The 27,799-nt window shown below is 36.8% G+C and overlaps 2 protein-coding genes across 4 annotated transcripts; both read left to right on the forward strand.

The window, feature by feature from the left end:
* The first annotated feature begins 196 nt into the window (after nucleotides 1-196).
* Nucleotides 197-6,213, forward strand: mettl14 (methyltransferase 14, N6-adenosine-methyltransferase subun). The gene is made up of 11 exons (XM_051108419.1): nucleotides 197-385; nucleotides 520-608; nucleotides 810-894; nucleotides 971-1,048; nucleotides 1,194-1,281; nucleotides 1,374-1,464; nucleotides 2,590-2,731; nucleotides 2,846-2,938; nucleotides 3,504-3,620; nucleotides 4,214-4,424; nucleotides 5,057-6,213. Exons 1-11 carry the CDS (start codon nucleotides 320-322, stop codon nucleotides 5,359-5,361), a joined length of 1,365 nt encoding a protein of 454 aa, XP_050964376.1. The 5' UTR covers nucleotides 197-319; the 3' UTR covers nucleotides 5,362-6,213.
* Nucleotides 6,214-10,103: 3,890 nt separating this feature from the next.
* LOC127164389 (putative methyltransferase NSUN7) lies at nucleotides 10,104-26,396 on the forward strand. Of its 3 annotated transcripts, none has more exons than XR_007827640.1 (15): nucleotides 10,104-10,393; nucleotides 10,605-10,753; nucleotides 11,787-11,904; nucleotides 12,271-12,726; nucleotides 14,975-15,033; nucleotides 15,122-15,255; nucleotides 18,967-19,119; nucleotides 19,216-19,399; nucleotides 19,489-19,702; nucleotides 19,809-19,952; nucleotides 20,073-20,174; nucleotides 22,436-22,553; nucleotides 22,795-22,894; nucleotides 23,950-24,129; nucleotides 24,361-24,695. XR_007827640.1 is itself a non-coding variant. In XM_051108335.1 (15 exons), the coding sequence occupies exons 5-15, from the start codon at nucleotides 12,288-12,290 to the stop codon at nucleotides 26,145-26,147; spliced, it is 2,544 nt and encodes an 847-aa protein (XP_050964292.1). In that variant the 5' UTR covers nucleotides 10,104-10,393; nucleotides 10,605-10,753; nucleotides 11,787-11,904; nucleotides 12,030-12,077; nucleotides 12,271-12,287; the 3' UTR covers nucleotides 26,148-26,396. The 3 variants fall into 3 exon arrangements, 2 of the variants coding, with proteins under 2 accessions (XP_050964292.1, XP_050964283.1); XM_051108335.1 differs by lacking the exons at nucleotides 23,950-24,129; nucleotides 24,361-24,695 and adding exons at nucleotides 12,030-12,077; nucleotides 25,251-26,396; XM_051108326.1 differs by lacking the exons at nucleotides 23,950-24,129; nucleotides 24,361-24,695 and adding an exon at nucleotides 25,251-26,396.
* The last annotated feature ends 1,403 nt before the right edge of the window (nucleotides 26,397-27,799 follow it).

Here is a 27,799-nt window from a genome sequence, read left to right on the forward strand (position 1 = left end):
TTTACAATTAAAATTCATTTTATAAATGTACGTAAATTGAGATTTGAAGACCAACATTTAAATATTAAATATTTTCTCCAACATAATACTATTAACCAGAAAATGTAATAAATCTTTATTTCCATAATTTTTTTCTAATTAAAAATGTGAGAAACTATCAGAAACAGTTTACTGACGTCACAACATGCGTCTAGCAGCGTGATGATGCAAAATTCGCGCGACGGCACCTCACGTTGAGGTTTTCAATGAATTACTGGCGCACTATTGTTTTCACTAAATGTTTGTATGAGAAATAATTTCCCTGTAAAATAGTATTGACATGAACAGCCGGTTGCAAGAAATACGTGAAAGACAGAAGCTCAGGCGGCAGCTTCTTGCACAACAGGTAAAGCAAATACAACTTTTCAGCTTCCTGCATAAAGCCAGTGTTAGCGAGCATTGCCAAAATAATACTGTAATGTAGTTAGCGGGTTTTCAGTAATGTGATTGCTTTACGAAGCTAATGTTTTGTTTTTGCAGCTCGGGGCAGAGAGTCCCGACAGCATCGGTGCAGTTCTAAATAGTAAAGATGAACAAAAAGAGATCGAAGAGACCAGAGAGACATGCAGGTACAAAAACATGTTTGTAAGATAGAAAATAAGATACGTAAGTACAATATGACTGTAGCATTGAGACATCTATCCACTGAAATTAGCAAATCTATAATGATAGAGCAGCATTTACACTAAATATAGATTATGTATAATATCATAACAGTGACAATTATCATGCAGTCAGTTGTACTATTGTCTGTGTTATGTTTACTGTAGGGCATCATTTGACACATCAGTTCCTGGTGCTAAAAGAAGATGTCTGAACGATGGTGAAGACCCAGAGGAGGATGTGGAGGAGAGGGTGAGTGAGCACTGATCAGCTGTAATTCTGATTTTTGTTTAGATCAGGGCAGGGCTAATCTTGAATCTTCTTACAGGAAGATGTTGAGCTCCAACCGCAGGAGGAGAGCGGACAATATGAAGAGGTGTACAAAGACTCCAGCACTTTCCTAAAGGTAGAATTATAACATTATCACATTATATGATTTGCATAATTACATGCAAGATCTTACATTATGTTGATGATTATTTTTTAAAATAACAAATATAAAGTTATCGCAAGCTGTTTTTTTTAGGATAATATCACTTTTTGTTTCACAGGGCACTCAGAGTTTAAATCCTCACAATGATTACTGCCAACACTTTGTGGACACAGGTCATAGACCTCAGAATTTTATCCGAGACGGAGGTAAATGGTCAAGTCACTTTGTATTTTTGCCTTTTTTCCGTTCTCATTCCCAGCTGTGAGACAGTGTTAACTGTGTGCTCTGTGTGCTTTAGGTTTGGCTGACAGATTTGAGGAGTACCCAAAACAAAGAGAGCTCATCCGACTAAAAGATGAACTGATTGCTGCCACCAACACCCCACCCATGTAAGAAAACCTGCTGTCAGACAATGCAAAATATGCCTAATATTAGCATATTTAATTTTCTACAGGAATGAAAATGGGGCTATAAGGGATGTACATGAGCTCAGTTTAACATCATACCATTTGTTTGGCTCATGAAACGTCTTTTTGAAAAAAATAGGACATTTATGCTTTGTGTGCCACTGTAAAGACTAAGTCTGTCTCTCACAGCCTTGTTTTTACCTATGTTAAAGGGGTCATCAGATGATAAGTTCACTTGTACATGTTGTTTGAACATTAATGTGTGTTGGCAGTGCATGTACAAATCTACCCTATAATGATAAAAATCCATGCAGTGGTTTTTAATGAATCTCTAAAAATAATATTCACTTTTTCAAATTGAGCCATTCTCAAATGCCTGTCGTTGTGGTGTCACACCGACAGAGGCCACTCCCACGATAGTTGATTGACATGAGCGTTTTACCTCAGATCAGCTGTCAGAGTTCGTCCTCTTTGTTTCGATGCCAGAGCAGGGATGTAAGTTAGACAAGAATATCTCCAATTGAGCGATTGAGGTGTTGTGTTGCTGGATGTAATAATGAACATAGTGGTCTTCATTTACTCCCGATATCTGAGCCGCTGAAGATGCAGTGGATTACGTTTGTTTGTGAAGGAAATGCGCCTCCCGATCTACATATATCCGTCTATGTTCGCGCGAATCATTCATGATCCAGCTTCACTTACAGCAGAAGTGAGTATAAGGGTTTTATGAATCTTTGCGATCACCTTTCCTAATAAAGTGCTAGTTAGCAAGTTTAGCGCCTAAATGTGGCTAATGTAAACAGGCGCGTCTATCCACAGAGAGAAGAGAGGGGCGGGGCGAGCAGAGCTCATTTGCATTGTTGATTTTGGCAAGGTAAAAAGGGTGTTGTTTTACACAACCATTGAGAATTTTTAACCAAAGTATATTATAGACTTTTCATTAAGACCCTAAAGAATCATATCAACTTGTGGAAAATGGGCATCCGATGACCCCTTTAAATTTAATATGGTGTCTTGTTGTAAGTCTCATTTGCATGTATTTATGAATATATTATTTTTTGTGTGTGTGTGTGTGTGTGTGTGTGTGTGTGTGTGTGCGCATGTCAGGTATCTGCAGGCCGATCCGGACACATTTGATCTGAGAGATTTGAAGTGCAAGTTTGATGTGATTCTGATAGAGCCTCCACTGGAGGAGTATTACAGAGAGTCAGGCATTATTGCCAACGAGCGCTTTTGGACCTGGGACGACGTGAGTTATTCCAAATGTCTCTCAAAATGTAAACTGGAAATTATTTTAAGTTGATTTCAGTTATATATAAATTATATGTTTATTTTTTAAAATTTGTATCAATTTCTGGTATAGATCATGAAGCTGAACATAGAGGAAATCTCATCTATTCGCTCTTTTGTATTCCTGTGGTGTGGTTCAGGAGAAGGGCTTGATCTTGGCCGAATGGTACAAATCTCACAAACATACGCACACTATGTGGCATATTACTGTTTGTTGCAAATATCTCTTTCCTTAATCAGAATCATAAATTTAGAGCTGTGGTGGGGTAAAACTAACAATAGCAGGTCACAGAGTGCAACCATTTCATGTCATCTAAGTAATGGCACCCCCCATAGTCCAAAATATGTATAAAACAATGTGGATTTTAAAATAAAGTAAATCTTTAATGGGTGTACTACTACATATTTCAGTAAAAGACATAATTTACGTTATATTCAGCCATACAAGTCTTAATAAAGCGGTTTGTTACCCAAAAACTTTTCACAATATTATGACCTGTAATCCTCAAAATTTATCTGGTATATTTGTGATTTCAAGAAAATGTTTAATATGAGTTCTTTTTTGATGTGAAGAAATACTCAAAACATTTTAACTAATTTGAATACCGCATGATAATGTAAATGACAAAATACATTACTGCCTAACCTGCCCACAAGCAAAAATGCTGTATCCAGTCATTGTGTATGAGTCTTGCAAACATATTTGAACATCTTTCTCTCTCCTCTCTTAGTGTCTGAGGAAATGGGGCTTCAGGCGATGTGAAGACATTTGTTGGATCAAGACTAACAAAAACAACCCTGGCAAGACCAAAACGCTGGACCCTAAAGCAGTGTTCCAGAGAACTAAGGTAAGAGACACTGTCCTAATTGGTAGGAGCAGCGGTTCTCAATTCCAGTCCTCATCCCATCCCCCACCCCCTCCTCCTCTACATATTTTGCATGACTCTTTTATTTAACACACCTGATTCAGATTATCAGCTCATTAGAAGAGTGCTCTATGCATGAACTGTGTTCCAATTGACATGGTCCCTACACAGTGTCCATTGCTCCCTACTCCCTGAGCACAGGAATTCCGTTGAAGTTTTACTTTGGAACATTCATTCACGGATTTGCGCTGCGCCATGACCTGCAGCGTCTTTAGACACAGACAAAAATTAATAGAGAAGTGTGAAATAATATACCTTTGTACATAAATACAAGCTAAATTGACGTCCCGCACACTTTAATGCCCTTTAAATGGAACATATATGCTTTGAACTGGGAATCATGGCGGAATATCCTTTGATGTCAACTTCCAGATACATGCAAAATATGCAGAGGGGGTGCAAGGGCTGGAATTGAGAACCGCTGGGTTAGAGCAATGAGCAAGCCATAACAATATGTTGCTACTAATTTTTAACAATTTTTTCTCTGACATCTCTCTTTTTGTGTGTGCATTTAGGAGCACTGTCTGATGGGTATCAAAGGTACAGTTAGACGGAGCACAGATGGCGATTTCATTCATGCTAATGTGGATATAGACCTAATCATCACAGAGGAGCCAGAGATGGGCAATATTGAAAAGCCAGTGGAGATTTTCCACATCATTGAACATTTCTGCTTAGGCCGTCGACGGCTGCACCTCTTTGGCAGGGACAGCACCATCAGGCCAGGTTAGATTTTGGACTGTTCCCACTAAAAGAAAAAGTTAATCCTAAAAATGAGCATTATTTACTCACCCTCATGTGGTTCTCATATGCTATATTCTGTTGGGCGCAAAAATACAAGTTAAAAAAGAGACGAGAGTATGACAGGAAAGGCAGTATAATTATATTATACTTTCAATGAATTTAAAGTATTACGGAAGCCTGTTTCAGAAAAAAAAAGTCAGAATTGCGAGATATAAAGTCCAATTTTCAGGGAAAAAAAGACTCGTATCTTCTCAGAATTGCAAGTTTATATCTTACAATTCTGACTTAACTTGCAATTATGTCACAATTGTTTATATCTAGCAATTCTGACTTTATAACACACAATTGTGAGTTTATATGACTTAATTCTGAGGAAAAAAGGCAGAGTTGCGAGTTCATATCTCACAATTCTGACAAAAAAAAGGAATTGTGAGATGTAAACTTGTAATTGCAAGGAAAAAAGTCAGAATTATGAGATTAAAAGTTGTACTTAAATTTTTTTATTTTTTATTCAGTGGTGGAAACGGGCTTCCATGAAGTATTTGTTTCTTAAAAAAAAAACAATTGAACGGTAGTGTATGGTTATTCTGATGTAATGTTTTGCATTTTTTCAGGTTGGCTGACTGTGGGCCCCACACTGACCAATAGTAACTTTAATGTAGAAGCTTATGCTGCCCACTTCAGTGAGCCCAACTCTTACTTGTCTGGTTGTACTGAAGAAATCGAGAGACTTCGTCCCAAATCCCCACCTCCCAAATCCATGGCAGAGAGAGGTGGGGGTGCACCACGTGGCGGACGGGGCGGTCCCGCTGCGGGAAGAGGCGATAGGGGTCGGGAAAGAAATCGCCCAAACTTCCGCGGAGAGCGAGGTGGATTCAGAGGCCGTGGAGGCCCACATCGTGGATTCCCTCCCCGATGATAATGCACATCGTGCCAACTTTGAGACTGAAAACAGAAAATGTGATGTGTCTGATATTTTTGTACCTGTTGTTGCTCTCGGTAGGAATCATATTGTTTTGTTAGGGTGTTAACAGAGAGCGGGAATTTTTTTAAATGACATTAATACCTAATTCTGAATGACCTTGTCAACTGTCAATGAGTTGACAATGCAAGTCACATGCAAATATATTTGTAAGTATGTTATGCAACCTCAATTAAACCCTGATTTTTTTAACAAACATTTCAAAGGATTATTTAGATTCTTTGTTTATTTTTACATTTGCACAATGAATGTTGTGTTTTTTTTGTTTTTTTTTTTGTCCTTCTCTAACCTGAAAATCAGAGGGCTTCTCCTCCTGCCATGTGCACACTGTCCTGTGGAGGGCAGTAAGGCTAAGTTTTATGATCAGTCTCAAATGAGCTTATTGATTCTGTCAGTAGTGACATGTAGAATTACTGGTTTGCAGTAAATAAAGCCAACCTAAGTGCTGTTTTCAGTTTACAGGGGGTTGGTTTGTGGTGAGGAGCTGCATCATCAGAAAAGTAAAATATCTTGTTTTTATTAAGGCTAGTTCTAACTTGAGACCACTTTATTCTTAATATTAAGGCTTGCGGGTTGCTACATAAACACAAGAGCTGAGATCTGGGCATGAATTGTGCAATTCTGGGTGATTTAAAATGTCTGGAACATTCAAAATGTAACGTTATATCCATGTCAATAAAATAAAAACACGAGGCTCCGATGCAAGTTGAGAACAGTGGTTCTCAACCAGGGGACCTGGATCCACCAGAGGGCCTCTAGATTACTTAAAAGGAGTTCTTTCTTTTTTTTCCCCAAAAAGCCAGGGTTTCCACTGGATATTTAAGGAAGTCCACTCGTGTGTGAAGCAACATGATTTTAGGCCTGGCAAAGAAATCTCTATGGGCATTTTTAAAATAAACAGTTGAGTTATGCTAAATTCTAAAATATTTTGTGAGAAACGCTGAGTTAGAATCTTAAGACTAACACTAAGACCACCTTCACAAACACTGGAAGAATATTGTTATATTTTTAGCTACGATTAATCAATAATCAGTAATGCAATAACCAGTTACCTAAGCATTAGTGTTGTTTTCTGGCCTGATTACAAAAAGTGTGGGATTTTCCTGTTTGCTTTAATGTTACAGCATCTTCTAGGCCAACAGAAATGTGGGTCAGTTGCATGTTCTCTGATGTAATTAGCACATGAATACCCAACGCACATTTGCCGTAACTGTTGTTGCAATGTGCATTAGAAGTAGATTTGAACTGCTATTGTATTCTACAGTCATTATGCACATTTCTCCTGATTTTTGTCTTGTTTAAAAAAACTATCCTTAATATTCAATTTTGTATCATACTTTTTGTGCCACAGAGATGAATTATACAGTGCATCAGATCATGCTACTTATTAGAAAGAAGTGAGATTTTTGACTTTGCTATCAGACTCAAATTTTCACATTATGGATTATATCTAGGAAATAAAATATCAGAGACTTTGTGGTGGGCTCGTCTGTCTTGTCCCAGTTAGCAATCGCCCAGAATACCCTAGTAATAACACTTCCACTTAAAACCACATAGCAATGTACTGGCAACCGTCCCGGCATGACTGGTTTAGGCTAGGCATTCACACACACACACATATATATATATATATATATATATATATATATATAAACCAAAATGTGTTATAGTTGAGGTCAAAAGTTTACATCACCCTTTCAAAATCAGCAAAATATTATTTTAACAAAGTAAGAGGGATTATACAAAATGCATGTTATTGTTAATTTAGTACGGACCTGAATAAGATATTTCACATTAAAAAGTGTTGACATATAGTACACAAGAAAAAAATAATTACCCTGTTCAAAAGTTTGCACCCTCTTGATTCTTAAAGGAGAAGTCCACTTCCAGAACAACAATTTACAAATGATGTACTTACCCTCTTGTCATCCAAGATGTTCATGTCTTTCTTTCTTCAGTCGTAAAGAAGTTATGTTTTTTGAGGAAAACATTTCAGGATTTTTCTCCATATAATGGACTGATATGGTGCCCCGATTTTGAACTTCCAAAATGCAGTTTAAATGCGGTTGTAAAGGCCAAGGAAGAGGGGTCTTATCTAGCGAAACGATCGGTTATTTTCATTAAAATAATACAATTTATATACTTTTTCAATGTCAAACGCTCCTCTGGTCTTGCTCTCGCTGAACTGTGTATTCTGACTCAAAGACAGTTAGGGTATGTCGAAAAACTCAGACCATATTTTCTCCCTCAAATTCAAAATCGTCCTATATCGCTGTTTTACCTTTTTTGTTAAGAGTGTTTGATCTTCTTTGCATGTTCACTTTGCAAAGACTGAGTCGGAACTTCTGCAGTGATCTAGGATGATTTCAAAATGATTTTTGAAGTTAGGGTTAGGGAGAGGGAGAAAATACGGTTGACATACCCTAACTGTCTTGAGCTGCATTTAAACTACATTTTGGAAGTTCAAACTCGGGGCACCATATCAGTCCATTATATGGAGAAAAAATGCTGAAATGTTTTCCTCAAAAAACACAATTTCTTTACGACTGAAGAAAGAAAGACATGAACAACTTGGATGACAAGGGGGTGAGTACATCATCTGTAAATTGTTGTTATGGAAGTGGACTTCTTTAATACTGTGTTCTTACCTGAATGATCCACAGCTATTTTTTTGTTTAGTAATAGTTGTTCATGAGTCCCTTGTTTGTCCTGAACCATTAAACTGCCTCCTGTTCTTCAGAAGAATACTTCAGGTCCCACAAATTCTTTGGTTTTCCAGCATTTTTGTGTATTTGAACCCTTTCCAACAATGACTGTATGATTTTGAGATCCATCTTTTCACACTGTGAAAGAAAAAAAGAAACTGTTTCAAAATTTAAAAAAGCTTACTGATGCTCCAGAAGGAAAAACCATGCATTAAGGAGGTTGAAATTTTGCCATTGCGTTAGAACTGGTACACCATTGCCTGGGATAACAGAATGACGGTGCCGAGGGTGGAAACGTGCAGATTAAGGGGCAGTAATATTATAATAAGATCCCCTTTCTACATCACGGGGGGTAGAGAAATCTGAGCGGTTCATTTTTTTCATATGCTTGCAGAGAAAGGCTTATCAAAACAAAGTTACTGGGTTTTCCTTTTTTATGTTTTCTGGGTTGATAGATGCACCAGGCACAAAAACTATTAAACAAAATAGTTTTAACAAAAACTGTACTGATTCTAATACAATATTTTCTGAAATAGCACAGAAGCTGAATGACCTGTTGTGTCACTGGACACACTGATCTTCCCTGAGCCATTGACATGTGGGTTAATGAGAAAAAAAAGAAGACGTGTATTTCTTCACATTACTAATTCAGCACACAGACACACGGAAGTGTATACACACCCCACACACATTATTAATTAAGTAGTCTCTCATTATGTTTCACTGTGTTTGTTCCACTAATCTGGAGTTAAAGCAACAAAGGATTACTTTCAAAGAAATTGGCAGGTCTCATCACTAATTAAAAGTCAACTGATAACAGCACAGACCAATCAGGTGATGCCTGGGTGGGGCTTAATTAGTATGGGATTATTTTTGTGCCAATAAGAATGAACGTAACTTTATAAAACTGAACGTAACTTTCCAAGAAACGATCAAAAATATGCCACTGCAAAAGAAGAAAAACACAATGAAAATGAAAAAATGAACTCAGTCGCACGAATTTAACATGCTCTTCAAATATGCTTCATTCTTTGTTAATGATTTTCAAAGAATCGTTTTCGCGAATCATGGATTCTGAATGCGTTGCCACAGCTTTCGCTTACGCTTCGCAAATTTTCGTTTGCTGTTTTGGCACAAACCTCTCGTGGGGGCGGGCTTAACAGCGATCTACTCTGATTGGCTAATGAGCTTTTGATGGACAGTTGCTCTCTGACCTGGAAGCACGGACGGTGACGTCAGTGGCGCAATACGTCGTGCTTTGTTTATAGAAACTATCAGAACTGTTGCACACTGTACATGAATAAAACTTTTATCGATGTTATTGATTAACGTTACTTTAGCAACACGAACTTACTTCAAGCTGCCCTGAGGGACAAGCTGAGGTGGAAGATGATGCTGCTCCGTGTCTGTCCTGGGAGCTCATCTTCAGAAACTAAGAGAGGACCGTAGGTGAAATACTAATAACATTAATACTTAATATAAACAAAGCACGACGTATTGCACACCGCAACAACTTTCCAATATGCGCGCCACTGACGTCACCGTCCGTGCTTCCAGGTCAGAGAGCAACTGTCCATCAAAAGCTCATTAGCCAATCAGAGTAGATCGCTGTTAAGCCCGCCCCCACGAGAGGTTTGTGCCAAAACAGCAAACGAAAATTTGCGAAGCGTAAGCGAAAGCTGTGGCAACGCATTCAGAATCCATGATTCGCGAAAACGATTCTTTGAAAATCATTAACAAAGAATGAAGCATATTTGAAGAGCATGTTAAATTCGTGCGACTGAGTTCATTTTTTCATTTTCATTGTGTTTTTCTTCTTTTGCAGTGGCATATTTTTGATCGTTTCTTGGAAAGTTACGTTCAGTTTTATAAAGTTACGTTCATTCTTATTGGCACAAAAATAATCCCATAAATTAGACTCGCCAGCTGATTGGCTGTCAAAGTTTAGAATAAGTCCATCATCACGTCTTCGAAATGGAAGCTTGGCAAAGACCTGTGTAGTTTGTTTCGGTGCTAATGTGGGGGTAAAAAAGAGAGACTGGGTTTATTCGGATTTGAGCCCAGAGCAATGAATCATTCAACATGATGAATGCAAACGTCAGGCTAATTGTGTCTCATTGGAGCCGACGTGCGTCAGGCATGAGAGGGTTTCAAATGAGCAGAAATTAAGCGTTACTCTGGAGTCTGTTTACCCTTAAAGCCAGTAGCCTGTTCTTTAACTAAGCTCCAGTGAATAACAGCACCTCAGTTGTGTAAAGAAATGGGTAAGAAATACAACACTTACAAATAAACACATATGACGCTATAGGTGCTATCTGAAACACCTCTTCCTTAACTAAAACTTTTGTGCACTATTCAGTTTTTACTCATTGTGTGTGGGGGGAGTGATGATGAGCTGCTGATAGTTGAGTGACTGCATCTGTAGAGGGAAGATTCACACTCTGTTGACAAGAACAAATGTGTTTGTTGTCGTAGTGACACAAGATCTCAGAGCTAAAGAGAGAGAGACCGTGAGACAAGGGAAACAGACAGGCATAGAGACAGAAAGAGCGAGCTCCTAATTCTCACATTCTGTTCTTATATTCATACCTGTTGCCGAGCTGACTGCGCGTACATTATGAGAGGTATGTATTAAAATTTAATTTTGAATGGGTGTATGTGTGTGTGTTTCAAATTTTAATTTAAAACTGGCAATAATTAGTAAGTTACAGGATTTTGAAGATGTAAAAAAAGGACTGTATATACTCTTCAAAAGTTTGGGGTCTGTAAGATTTGAAAGATGTCTAGTATGCTTAAAAATGCAGTAAAAACTATAATATTGTGAATTATTATTTTTACAATTTAAAGTTTCTATTTTATTTGTATTTATTTATTTTATAAAATGTAATTTATTCATGACAAAGCTTTTTTTCAGGATTCTTTGATGAGTAGAACTATTATAAGGACTGTCTTTACTATCACTTTTCATCTTTGCCGAATTAAATTAATAATAAAAAAATATTTAATTAATAATCACACAGACCCAAAACTTTTGGACAGGACTGTATGTACAGTGTATTCAAAAAAAGTCTACATTGAAAAAGTCTACAACCTGGAATTTAAATTTTGATGTAAACAGTTAAAAGAAAGAAAGAAGGAATAAAGAAATGTTATGATGTAAAATGAATAAGACATATTTATGACTCTGAACCACAAAACCAGTCTTAAGTAGCACGGGTATATTTGTAGCAATAGCCAAAAATTCATTGTATGGGTCAAATTTTTTTTTTATGCCAAAAATCATTAGGATATTAAGAAAAGATCATGTTCCATGAAGATATTTTGTGAATTTCCTACAATAAATATATCAAAACTTACGTTTTGATTAGTAATATGCATTGCTAAGAAGTTAATTTGAACATCTTTAAAGGTTTTTTTTTTCTATCTTTTTTTTTTTTTTTTTTTTTTTTTTTTTTGCAACCTCAGATTCCAGTTTTTTAAGTGGTTGTATCTCGGCCAAATATTGTCCTTTCCTAAAAAACCATACATCAATGTAAAGATTTATTCAGCTTTTAGATGATGTATAGATCTCAATTGACTTAAAAATTGATTCTTATTACTGGTTTTGTGGTCCAGGCTCTAGTACTGTAAGACTTTTTTGACATTTGTATAATCCAGGGGTGGCGAACGTTTGTCCTGGAGAGCTGCAGCCCTGCAGAGATTTGCTTCAACCCTAATTAAACACACCTGAACAAGCTAATCAAGGTCTGAAGGGTTACTAGGAAGCTACAAGCAGGTGAGTTTTTAAGGTTGAAGCTGAACTGAGTTCTCCACCCCTGACATATCCTTATATAACTGTATACTGCATATTCTTTAACATACAGGGTTAAAATACTATGTATACAAAACATTTTCAAATAGACTTCAGATGCCATGGGCCCCCAAATTCAATGATCGCTGCAGTTTCATGTATGTAAAGACTACATTATACTGTGTAAGAAAAAATGTTGCTTGCAAGTTAAATAACTGGCTTTTATATTGTTTCTGTACTGACCCTACACTCTAAAAATGCTGGGTTAAATGATTAATGGGTTAAATAATATATGTAAAATAATACTTCAAAATGATCTGTGATAATCACAGATGCAGTATATTTTTACAGAATTTGGCTCTGTCAGAATGGTTAAACAGACTCTCAGCTCCACCCTGGACTCAGATCTACCAGACGTCACATCACTGAACTTGCTGGACGAAGAATCAGCTTCTAAGAATAAAGCACAAACTCCAGTCACTCCTAAGGGACTTGTGAGAAAAGTATGCAATCAGCCCCTTAAAAAGAGGGTCACTGCAGTGCCCACAGAAAGGAACAGGATGGAGAGAGAGGGTACGCCTCTGGGATTTTCAGACTCCGTGTATTTTCACGCTGCAGCTATTTTCCAGAAAACCCATGTGGAGAAAGTCATCGCACACCGACTCATTCGCTATAGGCGCACCAGTACTAAAGGAGGTGGTGGTGGTGATGATGATGATGATGATTCTGGGATAGCTGATTTCAGTGACGCCAGCACCAAGCAGAATGAGCACTGGGCGTATGAGCTGGCGTTTAACACCCTGAAATGTGAGTGACGAAATAAAGCTAACCCTCAAAACCAAAATGGATTTTGTAAGGTCATCAGGATGAGAATTACATTACGTATATTTACATCTTTATGAAATATCACATTTCATAAAGATGTAAATATCATAAAGATAGCAATGAGATTTAGAAGGCACAAGAATCTAATGTGTCCAGTTCATCTTGATTGTTTTTGCAGTTAATGTCCCTGTGGTCACTGATGTCATTCTTTTTGTGGCCCACAAATCTTTAATATCAATTATTCAGTTCCTCATGACTCAAAGGTGCAGCTGGAATCAGATGAAGAGTCATACATGTATATTACTGTTACCCAAAATTCAATTTTTCATCCTGTCCTTCAGTATAGCAGAAGAGAGCTTTTCCATTTTATAATGTAGAGAAGACTGGGGTTGGATGTCACGCTTTTTTCTTTAGAGGTCTCTGATGGAACAAACATTAAGATGACCCTGGTAGATGCAAATTAAGTCTTAACTACTGAGTTACAAACTGTATTTAAAGTCAGAGAATATTCAAGAGATTGTTAATATTGAATATTAAAACGAAGTGTCTGTTTACACTAAGTGCAAATAGCCTGCCTTGTTGGCAGAAGCTATTTACACCGACTCCACCCACTAACATGCAATTGGGCTAGTCAACATTACAAAAGATGATTATTAAATAACGGTTCCAGTGGTGTAGGTTGTAAAGCAATGCTGTGGTTTAATAAGCAATGCTTATTGTCCCAATAAGGTGGCATTTATTTAATAATTTGAATTAAAATTTATAATTTACACTCAGTATTACTTAGTTTTATAATGTACCACAATACTGAAGTGCTGTTAGTATAAATAGCAGAAAATCCTGTTATTTAATATAGTGTGAATCGAATCCATTGCTATTTGCACTTGGTGTAAATAGCATATATCGCTAAGAAAATGTTATTTTCACTTGAAATAGCTGCTGCCATATTAAAATCCTTAGTAATCTTGTTTAATGTTAATTTCAACATTTTCTAATACATTTGGTAACATTATTTAATAGGCCTGGGCTAATATGAACTAACAATGAGCATTTGTATTATTATAAAATCATATTAACAAAGCTTAATACTTACTGTAACAATGCATAGCTCATTGTTAGTGTGTGTTCCTGTGTTAACTGATTGTGAAGTGTTACCAAAATGTTTTGTTGTATTGCTTCCGAAGCTTCATATCAGAAAATTTGAAGATAATAGACTGAGTTTTGGATTGTGGTTCATGCAAAGCTGTCATTTCTTCTCCCCTGACCTAATTGCTTGCCTACCCCCTCTTCTTTCCATTACTGAGGTCCTGAATCAATAATTTGGGAATGTCTGGTTGAGTTTCTTCTTGGAGCTTATCTTCCCCACACATGTCTCTGACTTATTCCTCTACTCTCTCTCTCTCTCTCTCTCTCTCTCTCTCTCTCTCTCTCTCTCTGTCTCACTCACTCACTCTCACTCTCACTCACACACACACACTTACTCTCACTCAAACTTTTTGCTTAGGGGAGGCTTTTTTACTCTTTCATTTTTTTAAGGACATCTATTTGCTTTTAGTGTAGTCCGGTCAGACATCAGCTAACTGACTGCTGTAACACTTTAATGGCTGCGCTGAACTATAAGCATGAGGTCAGTTTATACTCACAGTCAGTTCTATCATCCAGAAACACAAAAACAACAAATGATTTATATAATACAATTCATAAAAATCAGACAGAAGCTTATCTAACAAATTATACCATTTTTAATAAATTTTAGAATTATATATATTTTTTATGAGCTTAAATCTAAAATGATTCTTAGATCTATGCTTAAAATAAAAATAAATAAATGATCTTCAATATTTTAGAAGACATCATGAAAGCTGATCACTTTTTATTAAAATATTATTACATGTGTATTATTTTATATTTTATTAAATATTTTTATTTATTTATTTATTTTTAATAGACTGGATTGATTTACATTCAGTTCACATTCTTTTTTTTAAATTTAGTAAACCAGTCTGAGTTGTAATTCTGCTATTTTTAAATTCATTTCTCAGCAAAACTGATGTAACACTCGCACATCAATTTTGCTGTTGGGTATTTTTGAGTATATGGCACCCCACTTCATATTATGCTGTTGTATTGCAACTATCCACTGCAGTATATCATTGTTATCATAGCATCAGTGCTGCCAACTTCATCTACTAACATCTAACTAAATACCCCATATTTTCTACCATCACAGATCAAGATCTACTGGAGGAGATCCTGGTTGACAGCTACTTTTACCGTTCTCAGCAAATGGTGGGTCTTTTATGACTGACATCTGCCTTTTTATGTTGATATCATGATTGACTTTGTGTTTGATGGGTGAGTTTGTGTGTACGTTCAGCCAGATGATCTTATGGCTCTTGTGGTGGTGGTACTCTATGACCTCCTGGATAGGAAGTTCCAGCCCAGAGAGCTAATAAGAAGAGCAGAGGAGGCGATAAAGGAAGTGAGGCAAGTGGAGGACAGCCTTTGTAGGTCAGTAAGACAGGTCTGCCCTGTAAAAATTCATTAACTCTTTATTAAGTTAGACCTAAAGGATAGTTCACCCAAAACTTAAAATTCTGTCATTAATTACTTCAGCTTTCAGTTTTTGTTTTTGTTACATGGACTATTTTAACAATGTCCTTAGTAGCTTTCTGGGCCTTGAACGTGGTAGTTCCAATGCTGTCTATACAGGGTCAGAAAGCTCTCAGATTTCATCAAAAATCTCTTAATTTGTGTTTTGAAGATGAATGAAGGTCTTACAGTTTTGGAATGACGTGAGGGTGAGTAATTAAAGGAGAAGTCCACTTCCAAAACGAAGATTCACATATACACTGTGTGCAGAATTATTAGGCATGTTGATATTCTGGTCATATTTTTTTTCCAAACACATTTTACCAATTCCAAACCACATCAGTCTTAATAACTACTGTTAATTTTGTGTTTAATCATTTATATGTGATATATAATTGTCCGTGAAGGCTGGAAGTGAAAAACTCCTTATATTCAGGTGTGCAGAATTATTAGGCATGTTTTCGTTTACAGCTAAAATGAGCCAAAAAAGAGATTTAACCCAGACTGAAAAGTCCAAATTATTAAATGCCCATGAGAAGAATGCAATACTAATGCATTACAAGAATTTGCAAAGTTAAGGCTTGACCATTGGACAGTGAAATGCTTGTTGAGTCTGCATGGTCAGAAAAAACAGGTGGAGAAGAAAAGATGCATGTTAACTGCAAAAGAATTAGGAATTAAAGTGAAGAATTAGGTGTGACACCATCAGGAACCGTTTCCAGTTCTCCAGCGCCACCATTTTCCAGAACTGCAACCTACCTGGAGTCTTCAGAAGTACAATGTGTCAGGTTCTCAGAGACTTTGCTTGGTAAAAAATCTAAAAAATGCCCCTGACTTAATAAGAATAACAAGCTGACGTCTTGTGAAATACATGAAGACAGTTTTTTTATATGCTTTAGAGACAGATAAGTTGAGAGTGACTCTTGAAGGACAAGCATCACATCCTCTTGTACCTCTGATTCAAGAATTTATCTTCTAAAATCTGGCAGTAAGTTTTGGGAGTTCATTTTAGTCCATCTCTGCAAGTCAGACTTTTCAGGATAAGAGACTAAACATGAACTCCCAAAACTTACTGCCAGATTTTGGAAGATAAATTCTTGAATCAGAGGCACAAGAGGATGTGATGCTGGTCCTTCAAGAGTCACTCTCAACTTATCTGTCTCTAAAGCATATAAAAAACTGTCTTCATGTATTTCACAACACGTCAGCTTGTTATTCTTATTAAGTAAGGGGCATTTTTTAGGATTTTTTACCAAGCAAAGTCTCTGAGAACCTGACACATTGCACTTCTGAAGACTCCAGGTAGGTTGCAGTTCTGGAAAATGGTGGCGCTGGAGACTAAACGGTTCCTGATGGTGTCACACCTAATTCTTCACCTTAATTCCTAATTCTTTTGCAGTTAACATGCATCTTTTCTTCTCCACCTGTTTTTTCTGACCATGCAGACTCAACAAGCATTTCTCTGTCCAATGGTCAAGCCTTAACTTTGCAAATTCTTGTAATGCATTAGTATTGCATTCTTCTCATGGGCATTTAATAATTTGGACTTTTCAGTCTGGGTTAAATCTCTTTTTTGGCTCATTTTAGCTGTAAACGAAAACATGCCTAATAATCCTGCACACCTGAATATAAGGAGTTTTTCACTTCCAGCCTTCACGGACAATTATATATCACATATAAATGATTAAATACAAAATTAACAGTAGTTACTAAGACTGATGTGGTTTGGAATTGGTAAAATGTGTTTGGAAAAAAAATATGACCAGAATATCAACATGCCTAATAATTCTGCACACAGTGTAATGTACTCACCCCCTTGTCATCCAAGATGTTTATGTCTTTCTTTCTTCAGTCGTAAAGAAATTTATGTTTTTTGAGGAAAACGTTTCTGCATTTTTCTCCATATAATGAACTGCTATGGTGCCCCAATTTTGAACTTCCAAAAGGCAGTTTAAATGCAGCTTCAAACGATCCCAAACGCGGTTGTATATGATCCCAGCTGAGGAAGAAAGGTCTTATCTAGCGAAATGATTGGTTATTTTCATTAAAAAAATACAATTTAAATACTTTTTAAACTCAAATGATCATCTTGCCTTTCTTTCCCTGAACTCTGTGTATTCTGACTCAAGACAGTTAGGGTATGTCGAAAAACTCCAATCATATTTTCTCCCTCAACTTCAGAAGTCATTTCAAAATCATCCTACATCGCTGCAGAAGTACCAACCCAGTCTTTGCAATGTGAAGATGCAAAGAAGATCAAACACCCTTAACAAAAAAGGTAAAACAGCGATATAGGACGAAGTTGAGGGAGAACATGAGATTGGAGTTTTTTTTACATACCCTAACTGTGATGAACCAGAACAAAAACAGTCCAGGCAGAGTAAGACAAGACGAGCGTTTGGCATTTAAAAGTATATAAATTATTGTATAAATTATGTGTTATTTTTATTAAAATAATTGATTGTAACGCTAGATAAGACCCTTCTTTCTCAGCTGGGATCATTTACAACCGCATTTGGGATCGTTTGAAGCCGCATTTAAACTGCATTTTGAAGTTCAAAATCGGGGCACCATATTAGTCCATTATATGGAGAAAAATGCTGAAATGTTTTCCTCAAAAAACAATTACTTTACGACTAAAGAAAGACAGACATGAACATCTTGGATAACAAGAGGGTGAGTACATTATTTGTAAATTGTTGTTCTGGAAGCTTTAATGACAGAATTTTCATTTTTGGGTGAACTATCCCTTTAACAATGTTCTGTGAAACCCAGAGAGTGAGTTGAGACCTAGTATTTTTGTAAAGAAAATGTGTCCTCTAGAGAAAGGAATAATTTGGAACTGATCTCAACAATGTCTCTAATTGCCCTAAATAACAAAATCTAAAGTTACAATTTTCAATATAAGCATATTTCTGCCTCAGAGATTTTAAAAAACTTTGTATTTGCAGCTTCATATCTCAAAATCATGACTTTGTCTTTCAGTTGTAATTTTTTGTAATGTGACCTCATTTTTTTCACTTTTGTCATCTTTTCCTTTTTTTTTTTTTTACTTTTGTTGTTACTGTAAGATGGAAATGGAATTTCTGCAGATTAAAACTAATTACTTTTGAGAAAGCAATATATGGTTTTGCTCATGAGCAAATGTTTGCCCTCTTTACTAACATTTTTTTATCCATGTCTTCATATTTTCTTTCTCAATATTACAAAAAATGTACTAATAATTAATAATAATAGTAATAGTTTATTAAAATAATTATCATAATTGCGACTTGATGTGAGGGACTTTATATTTCAGAATATGACACCTTATTTCACAATTGACTATTTATTTATTTATGTTTTATTTAATTAATTTATTTTATTTTTATTAATTATTATTATTATTATTATTATTTACAGGGCTTCCATAAATTAACTTTTTTTTATCATTTTTTTTTCAGGGCTTGAACATTTGAGGCTAAAATGATACTTAAATTAAGCACATTTACTCCATTAATTGTTCTGAACTTCATATAAAATTCAGTAAAAAAATAAATAAATGAATAAATAAATCTGGTGACGTTCTACAAGTCTTTAAAGACATTGAACCTTAAAAATTGTGCTTGTATGTTTGTGTGTACATATCAGGTTCAAGACCAAACTGGAAGCCTCACTGGCTCAGTACAGAATAAAACAGAATTTACTGACAATTGACAGTTTCCTGCCACCAGTTGTGAGGGTTAAACAACAAAGATCACAAACATTACCGCTCTATGCCTGGGTCAACACCTTCAAAGACAGGTAGTGTGTGTCTGTGTATGTTTTTCTAAATATACAAAAATGTATTATTCCTTATTAATATGTACACCTGTCATATTGTGTTTGTATACCGTTCAGCATTGAAAATGTGTGTGAGACTCTGAGGACATCAGGCTTTGCTGAGGTTGACTCACACACACACCTAATGGGAAATGTGTTTTGTAAGGACAAACACTGTTCCAATGTACTGCTGTTTCCCAAACGACTCTCAAAACAGCTGGAGAAAACCAAACTAGTGGCAGAACACACACTCATTATACAGGTAATAAAGAGACACAGACATACAAGCATCAGTGCAAATCATACCCAGGTTTAATGTTTGTGTGTGCGTGTGTGTGTGCATGAATTCAGGATAAATCTCGCAGTCTGGCAGCATGTGCGATTCAACCACTGTTGGTGGAGAATGGAGACGTTCTCATGGTGGGGTCTTTCTCTGCTCTGACTGTGGCTCATGTGGCTGTCCAGGCCGCTGCCTGTTCTGGCTATGTACATGTATGTGGGGTCCTTAATGTCTCCACCTTCAACAAGGAATTACAAACCATTCTCACCTCTGCTGCATGCAAAAGTAAGTATTACTCTGCTGAACCTTATTCACGAGTGATATCTACATACCATAATAAAGTATAATAGTGAAGTATTGATTCTCAGGTATTCTGTGTTTTTCTCCATAGATGTGAAACTGATGTCTGAGTGCTTCAGTGAACTTAATGAATGGGATGTGCGTATTCAGAAGGTTCGGGTGGTTGTGTTGCTCCCAAAGTGTTCTGTGTCAGCACTTTGTAACCCTATTGAGTTTATCCTCAGTGAGAGTGGAGGTAGAGCAATGCGTGATTTTACATTTGAAACATTCTGTTTTTCACTGTGGCAGTTGGGTGATCATTGAAAAATGCAAACTAATACAACATTTCAAGATAACTCGTACTGCTCTTCATCAGACAGAGAGCTGCTGCATGGCCTATCTAAAGGAATAATCTCTGACAGTAAACTGGAGGCGCTGGTTGCCAAGCAGACACAAAACCTCAACCATGCACTCGCCTGTGAGAAAGACACACACACACACATTTACTACCTACTAAATGGTCCAAAAACTCCCACTAAGTGAGAATGAGAAAACAATATGTGGTTCTGTTCATGTATTCTGCCCCTTTTTATCCTTGCATTCATTTGTGTCTCTCGCTACACTAAAACAATTTACTAATAATTAATAATTAATACCAATTTCAAATAATGTATTTGTTTTATTTTTCTGTAAAAATTGGTAAAATAAGACAATATAGAGAATATTTCTTCATCAGTTGTATCAAGAACAAAATTGTTTTCTGTATTACTCTCATAAGTGTATTTTGTGAGGGGGAAAAGACACAATTACTATAGACATACTATATACTATTACGATAGATATTATAGATGGATTGATGGACAGATGAATGGAGGGATGGATCGATAAACTGATAGATGGATGGACATGGACGAATAGATGGACATGGATGAATAGACGGATTGATGGATGGATGGACAGGTTGATGGATGGATGGACAGATAGATGGATACATAAATTGGATGGACTGATAAGTAAATGGATGGATTGATGGATGGATAGACGGATAGATAAATGGGTGGATGGATGGACATAGATGGATGAATGGAAGGATTATGGATGGACGGATGGATGGAGAGAGATGGATGGAAGGATAGACTGGATGAATGGATGGATTGATGGATGGACAGAGAGACGGATGGATGGATGAATGAATGGACATGGATAGATGGATTGATGAATGGATGGATTGATGGATGGACAGATAAACGGGTGGACAGAGAGATGGATGAATGAATGGACATGGATAGATGGATTGATAAACTGATGGATGGACATGGATGAATAGATGGATGAATGGATGGACATGGATGATGGATAGACAGATTGGATGGATGGACGGGTTGATGGATTGATTGATGGATGGATTGACAGATAGACGGATACATAAATTGGATGGATGGATGGATAAGTAAATGAATGGACTGATGGATGGACAGATAAACGGATGGATGGACGTAGATGGATGAATGGAAGGATTATGGATGGACGGAGAGAGGTGTATGGATGGAAGGATAGACTGGATGTATGGATGGATTGATGGATGGACAGATAAACCGATTGATGGATGGACAGAGAGATGGATGAATGAATGAATGAATGGAGATGGATGGATGGATGGATGGATAGAAGGATAGACGAATTGATGGATGGACGGATGGATGAATGGATCGATAGATGGATATATTGGATGGATTGATGGATGGATGGACAGATAGACGGATACATAAATTGGATGGACGGATAAGTAAATGGATGGACTAATGGATGGACAGATGGATGGATGGACGTAGATGGATGAATGGAAGGATTATGGATGGACGGATAGATGGATTGATGGATGGACAGAGAGAGATGGATGGATGGATGGAAGGATAGACTGAATGAATGGATGGATAGATGGATGGATTGACAGATAAACGGATGGATGGATTGATGGATGGACGGAGAGAGATGGATGGAAGGATAGACTGGATGTATGGATGGATTGATGGATGGACAGATAAACCGATTGATGGATGGACAGAGAGACGGATGAATGAATGAATGGAGATGGATGGATGGATGGATGGATGGATAGACGAATTGATGGATGGATGGATGACAGATGGATGGATGGATCGATAGATGGATATATTGGATGGATTGATGGATGGATGGACAGATAGACGGATACATAAATTGGATGGACGGATAAGTAAATGGATGGACTGATGGATGGACAGATGGATGGATGGACGTAGATGGATGAATGGAAGGATTATGGATGGACGGATAGATGATTGATGGATGGACGGAGAGAGATGGATGGATGGAAGGATAGACTGAATGAATGGATGGATAGATGGGTGGATTGACAGATAAACGGATGGATGGATTGATGGATGGACAGGTGGACGGATGGATGGATGGATAGAGGGATAGACGGATAGATTGGATGGATTGATGGATGGATGATGGATTATTGGATGGATGGATTGATGGATGGGTGGATAGGCAGATAGATGGATGGATGGATGGATGGATGGACGGAAGTAATATTTCACATCAATTTTACAATATTTTTTAAACCATATAAATGTAGCTAAAATATTGCCAACCCCAAATTTTTAAATAGCATACAATTTTATTTATTTATAAATCATATACTGTCTAATTTACATCATCTAATTTATAATGAGTTAACTTGATTAACTGCAGTTCCTAAGGTGAAAGCGGTGGTGTACTGCACATGCTCAGTATATCCGGAGGAGAATGAAAGACTTGTGAAGAGAGCACTTGAGAACGCAGACAGCAAAGCAAAAGCTGTGCCCTTCAGGTACACACACACACACACACACACACACACACACACACACACACTGTCCAAGCATTAAGTCTTTCCTGTCACACGCCACTAACTGTAAGGATTTAAAGTTGCTGTATCCATGGAAACAGCCGTTAATCCACGGAAAAGCAAGTGGGGGAAGGATTATGTGAATGTTTGAGTTATGAGAAAATGGATATGAGTTGGATTGAATTTACAACACAAAACATCTCTCTCTCCATATTTCTCTCAGGCTGGTGAGTGCAGGATGGGACGATGAGGAACAGAAGTTTTTCAGAACTCAAGCATCTGACGTCACAAATGGCTGTTTCCTATGTGTGATGAAAAGAGAGGTTAGAAAGTAGGAGAGAGAGGACATCAAACGACTAACATATTTTGTAACATATAAAGATATGCTGAGATTCATATGCTTTGTTTATATCTAAACAAGCATGAAGGAAAGTGTCTGGTGAGAGAGCTCACACACACACACAACTCTTACGCACAGCTTGATGCATTGCTGTCCTAAATACTGGCAGTGTAGCTCCGGTTCGCACTAAATAATGAACACATGTGTCTGATCACATTAGCATCCACACAAGACCACACACAGCAAGAGAAACAAGGCTGGAGCTTCTTTTGTGTGTGTATGTGTGTGTAAGCTTGCTTTTGGACTTCATACAGCACATAGACTGGGGTTAAATGTTACTTTTCTACTGTAATGAATATATAAGATGTTTTTTATTTTACTCACCCTCATGTCGTTCCAAACCTGTTAGACCTTTGTTCATCTTCAGAACACAAATTAAGATATTTTTGATGAAATCTGAGAGCTTTCTGACCCTGCATCGACAGCAACGCAATAGTGTTGGGCAATATGCTCAATTTTCTTATCGCCGATACACTATATTGTTATGCTAATTTATTTAATTGTTGGCTTACTTGGTTTCATTGCCGGCAAATGAACCAACACCAGCATAAGGCTAAAATCAGCCTACTGTTTTCAATATGACTTGATTTGTGTTTAACATAACAATTTAATAGAAACATTGTAAGTTACTAATGCTTACATTTAATTAGTTATTTCTGGCTATCGTTGATACGCAATACTATTGTCTATCGGCACAACCAATAAAATTCTACTAAATGTTCAAATTCTAGAAAGGGTAGTAAGAACATTTTAAATTAAAATGTGAAATCAGTGATTCAACCATAATGTTACACTCTACAAAATGCTGGGTTATTTTTTTAACCCAAATGCTGGGTTCAGTCTGTTGGGTCATGTTATTGGGTTATATTTAATATTTTTACCCAAGTGCTGTTTTTTTTTTTTTTTAATCCAAATGCTGGGTTTAACTTGTTAGGTCATTTTATTGGGTTATTTTTAATTTTTTTTTTTTTTACCAAGGTGCTGGGTAGTTTTTCTGTAGCTGCTGGGTCATTTAACGCTGGGTTAAGCCTGTCACTGACGAAACAACCCACCTGCTGAGTTACAGTCAGTCAGAGCTTGGGCATTTTGAGTCCTCTAGTATGGGAGAGAGCAGTTCTCAGCGCCGTCAATCTGGTGCACTTCTTCAGCAAAATAAAGGTTGGTATACATTTTAATTTATAAAGACTTTACTGTGTTGTAAATTGTATTATTTTATGCAAAGCAACATTAGGATGAGATGTTGGCTGCGTCAGCAGTGGTTGTTTTGCAGGATGGAAACGCCTCTTGCCTTGCATAAAATAAATGGAATTATTCGTTATTGTACTGACTTCAGTTTAGTTTGATATTAAAATAGGTTCTCTAATCTCAGTACTGTTTGTTTATGGGCAGGTTTTGGAATCAGTCTTTCAGCTATGACTGAAACGCAAGGCCGTGGTCTGAAGTTCGCAGATACCCCGCTGAACAGCAGTCCTTCCCCGGCTCATATTTCAGTAAAAAGTGATTACAGAGAACGGTTGAATACATTAAAATTAAAATGCTACTTTTATGTTACTTTATGTCTTTACTGTCTGTTAAATGAGTTTAAATGTATGTAATATTTAAACTATGCTGTATTCATCCAAATAAATTCAATGTGTCTTGTATTTTGTCCATGTGTTTTTGCTTAATAATAATAAATGTTCATTTTTTAATTATTGCTGTTGCCTCTAGTAATTTTTTAATATAAGTTCCAGTCCATTTTAAGCCAGCAATATAATATTTTTTTAAACAATAGTTGACTTAAATAAAACAAACCCAGCATGTTTGGTAAAAACTTTTAACCCAACCAGCTGGGTCAAAATAACACCGCATGTGTTCTGTCCAATATTTCCCCAGCGCTGGGTTGTCAAATAACCCAAGTTGGGTTGTTTTTTTTTACCAAGCATTTTTTAAGAGTGTATAAATGCATTTGTGGTACTCTCATGGGTGCACGCTGAAGACTGACACGGAAAAGAAGAAATTGTTGAATCAAGTTATTTTTATTTTCTTTGCACACAAGAAGTATTCTCGTAGCTTCATAACATTACGGTTGAACCACTGATGTCACATGGACTGTTTTATTGACGTGCTTACTACTTTTCTGGGCCATAAAATGTTTCAGTTGTGTTACTTTCTATGCTTGGTCAGATGGTCTGTGGATGTGCTGTCTGTGCCTAGGACAAAACCTTTGTGACAACCAGCCCCAGTCTACCTATATGTAATATTATTCTGTGCATATGTGTGTGTTTACTTTCTAACAGCAAGACCCTGCGGAAGTAGAAACCGTGCAGGATATTTTAGCACGAGCTGCTGCTAAAGGTTTGTTGGGGGGGCTGATGCCTCCTGACCCCCTGAGCAGAGAGAAACCAAAAAAGAGAAGAAAACAAAAAGGACCCACACCGATTCTTCCGCCTTTCTCCCTGATTGAGCCTCCCGCACCAGTGATGATCAGTCGGAGTCCTCCAGCTGACAGTGTGCTCATCAGCCAGACAGAAGACGCTTCAAAACACACTTCTAGAATCCTGAATGACAGTTCCACAATCCTAGATCACATTTTAAGTCAAAAATCTACCATCATGGATACCACATCTAGCACTACAAATCATTCCAATGTTCTAGACCAGTCTTTACAAAATAAGCCTTCTGTTGTGCAAAAGAAGAGACCAAAAGGTCACAAGCCTCAAGCTAAAGTTGCTAAGCAGTCCAAGAAGAAAAAATCAAAGTCCCGCACTCGTAAAGAACGTCAAGGCAGGTCTCGACCTCCACGCAAGAGACTCCTGCACCTTCGGCCAACTCAAAACACGACTATTACCTCCATTAAACCAACTCCACCTCAGAGCAAACCCGCCACCAGCAGAACCCCAGTGTCACCGAACAGATCCAGGCATTTGCACAGCAGAGCTGCGTCTCAACGGGAGTCCGTTAAACCAAAAAAGGGAATGATCAAATTAGGAACCTTTAAGCCAGACAGGGAGGAAATCCAGTCAAGAGAGTTCAGTCTCCCTCCTGTTTATCCCCTCAGTCCTTCACATCTCTCTTCAACCCCCTATCGATTGTACTCGTCCATGTCTTCTAATTTCTCCAGCAGTATTTCCTCTTCTAGCAGCATAGCCAAAGGCAGAGACTCCATCGTCTTGGATTCACAGACATGGCACTGAGCTACAACTTGTTGTTCATAAATGCATATCCCTTGTGTTTCCATACAAAAGGATTTTTGTAAACAGTGTGTGCAGACAAGTATAATGCTATCGAAAGCAAGGTATTGATCTCATAACTAAAACAGTGTAGTTGATTCATGTTGATGTATGCTGTACTTTGGCAATACTGTAACCTGGAAACTGTTTGTATCATGTATACTGTTAAATAAAGATTTTATTTGTGATTTGTAACCTGCCTAAGGCCCTAATTTTGTGTTGCACTACAAATATGTGAGAATATGAGAAAACAGATTTGCATATGCCCCACAGTTAATTTATTGAGTGGTGTATTACTTAAACGGATAGTTTTATCCAAAAATGAAAACTGTGTTGCTGTCTATGCAGGGTCAGAAAGTTCTCGGATTTCATAAAAAAAAATCTTAAATTGTGTTTGGAAGATGAACGAAGGTCTTACGGATTTGGAACGACATGGGTGAGTAATTAATAACAGAATTTTCATTTTTGGTTGAACTGTCCCTTTAAAACCACATTTGAATCTCGATTAAAAAATATATATATTTTGTATCTTAGTTACTGAAATTTATTTAAGCAATATATATCTCAATTTTTCATTAAATCTGTTGAAACCAGATTTTGTATCTCTATAAAATGTTTACATGATGGTCTTTATTTTACCCACTATTTATTTATTCACCATATTTTCGTTACAAGTTCTTTCGTTTCGTTACAAGTTCTTTATACAGTTTGAAAATGTTAAGTCATGATGTTTAATTCCCCCCAGCTTATTCTTAATTAAAATGTCATAATTCAATCTTCTGGTGAAACAATTATTTCTGATGATAAATGTTCGAATTTTATAATTTCATCTGTTTAAACCTTGCCCTTTCTTACAACCGACTGTAAATATTCAGTCTATCTGCCACCAACCAATTTAACAACCAATGGGTAAAACAAAGTCCCGCCCTTCGTTTTCTAATAGTCCCGCTTCTCTCAGATCAGTGTTGCCAAGTCTGTGGTTTTCACGTGGAATTAGGTTACTTTATCACTTTTGCCGCGGGTTGCTTTTCATGTCTGCGGATTTACAGTGTTGGGGAGTAACTAGTTACATGTAACGGAATTACATAATTTAATTACAAAATAAATGTAATTGTAATTAGTTACAGTTACTGAGAAAAATTGTGTAATTAAATTACAGTTACTTTTGAAAAATGCCAGTGATTACAAAGAGGATTACATCTGAATTTTTTTTAACTTGCCATTAGCTAGCAACTGATTTCTTCATGGAAGCTCTGCATTCAAATATTTCAACTCAGATAAGTGTTTTGTGTCTAATTAGTTTGATACGAAACATCTAAATAATCGATCAAGCCACTGTGTAATAAGTAGGATAATGTACAGTACATCCAGCCAGTTGTTCTCACAAAATAAAGATGTATATTATCCCTTACTTATTATAATCTTAATTCAAGTGATGAAGGATTTTAGAAGTCTGACAGTAATCAGTGTTGAGTGCTACTGTAAGGTTAACTCTGTCTGGTTTAAATATTTCAAAATTATTAACAGTTCAAAATATTAGAAATTTAGAAAAGTAATCAAAAAGTAATTAAAAGTAATGTTACATTACTTGAATAAAGTAATTGAAAAGTCACACT

This window comes from Labeo rohita, chromosome 1 (assembly GCF_022985175.1).
Source record: "Labeo rohita strain BAU-BD-2019 chromosome 1, IGBB_LRoh.1.0, whole genome shotgun sequence".
In the NCBI taxonomy this organism is placed as follows: Eukaryota; Metazoa; Chordata; class Actinopteri; order Cypriniformes; family Cyprinidae; genus Labeo; species Labeo rohita.

Coding starts and splice junctions, on each gene's coding strand:
- LOC127164389 (XM_051108335.1), top strand. CDS start 12,288: ATGGTTAAACAGACTCTCAGCTCCACCCTGGACTCAGATCTACCAGAC. Junction 19,953..20,072: donor TATCCTCAGTGAGAGTGGAG/GTAGAGCAATGC, acceptor GCTCTTCATCAG/ACAGAGAGCTGCTGCATGGC. Junction 20,175..22,435: donor CCTCAACCATGCACTCGCCT/GTGAGAAAGACA, acceptor GATTAACTGCAG/TTCCTAAGGTGAAAGCGGTG.
- mettl14 (XM_051108419.1), top strand. CDS start 320: ATGAACAGCCGGTTGCAAGAAATACGTGAAAGACAGAAGCTCAGGCGG. Junction 1,049..1,193: donor ACTCCAGCACTTTCCTAAAG/GTAGAATTATAA, acceptor TTTGTTTCACAG/GGCACTCAGAGTTTAAATCC. Junction 3,621..4,213: donor CAGTGTTCCAGAGAACTAAG/GTAAGAGACACT, acceptor GTGTGCATTTAG/GAGCACTGTCTGATGGGTAT.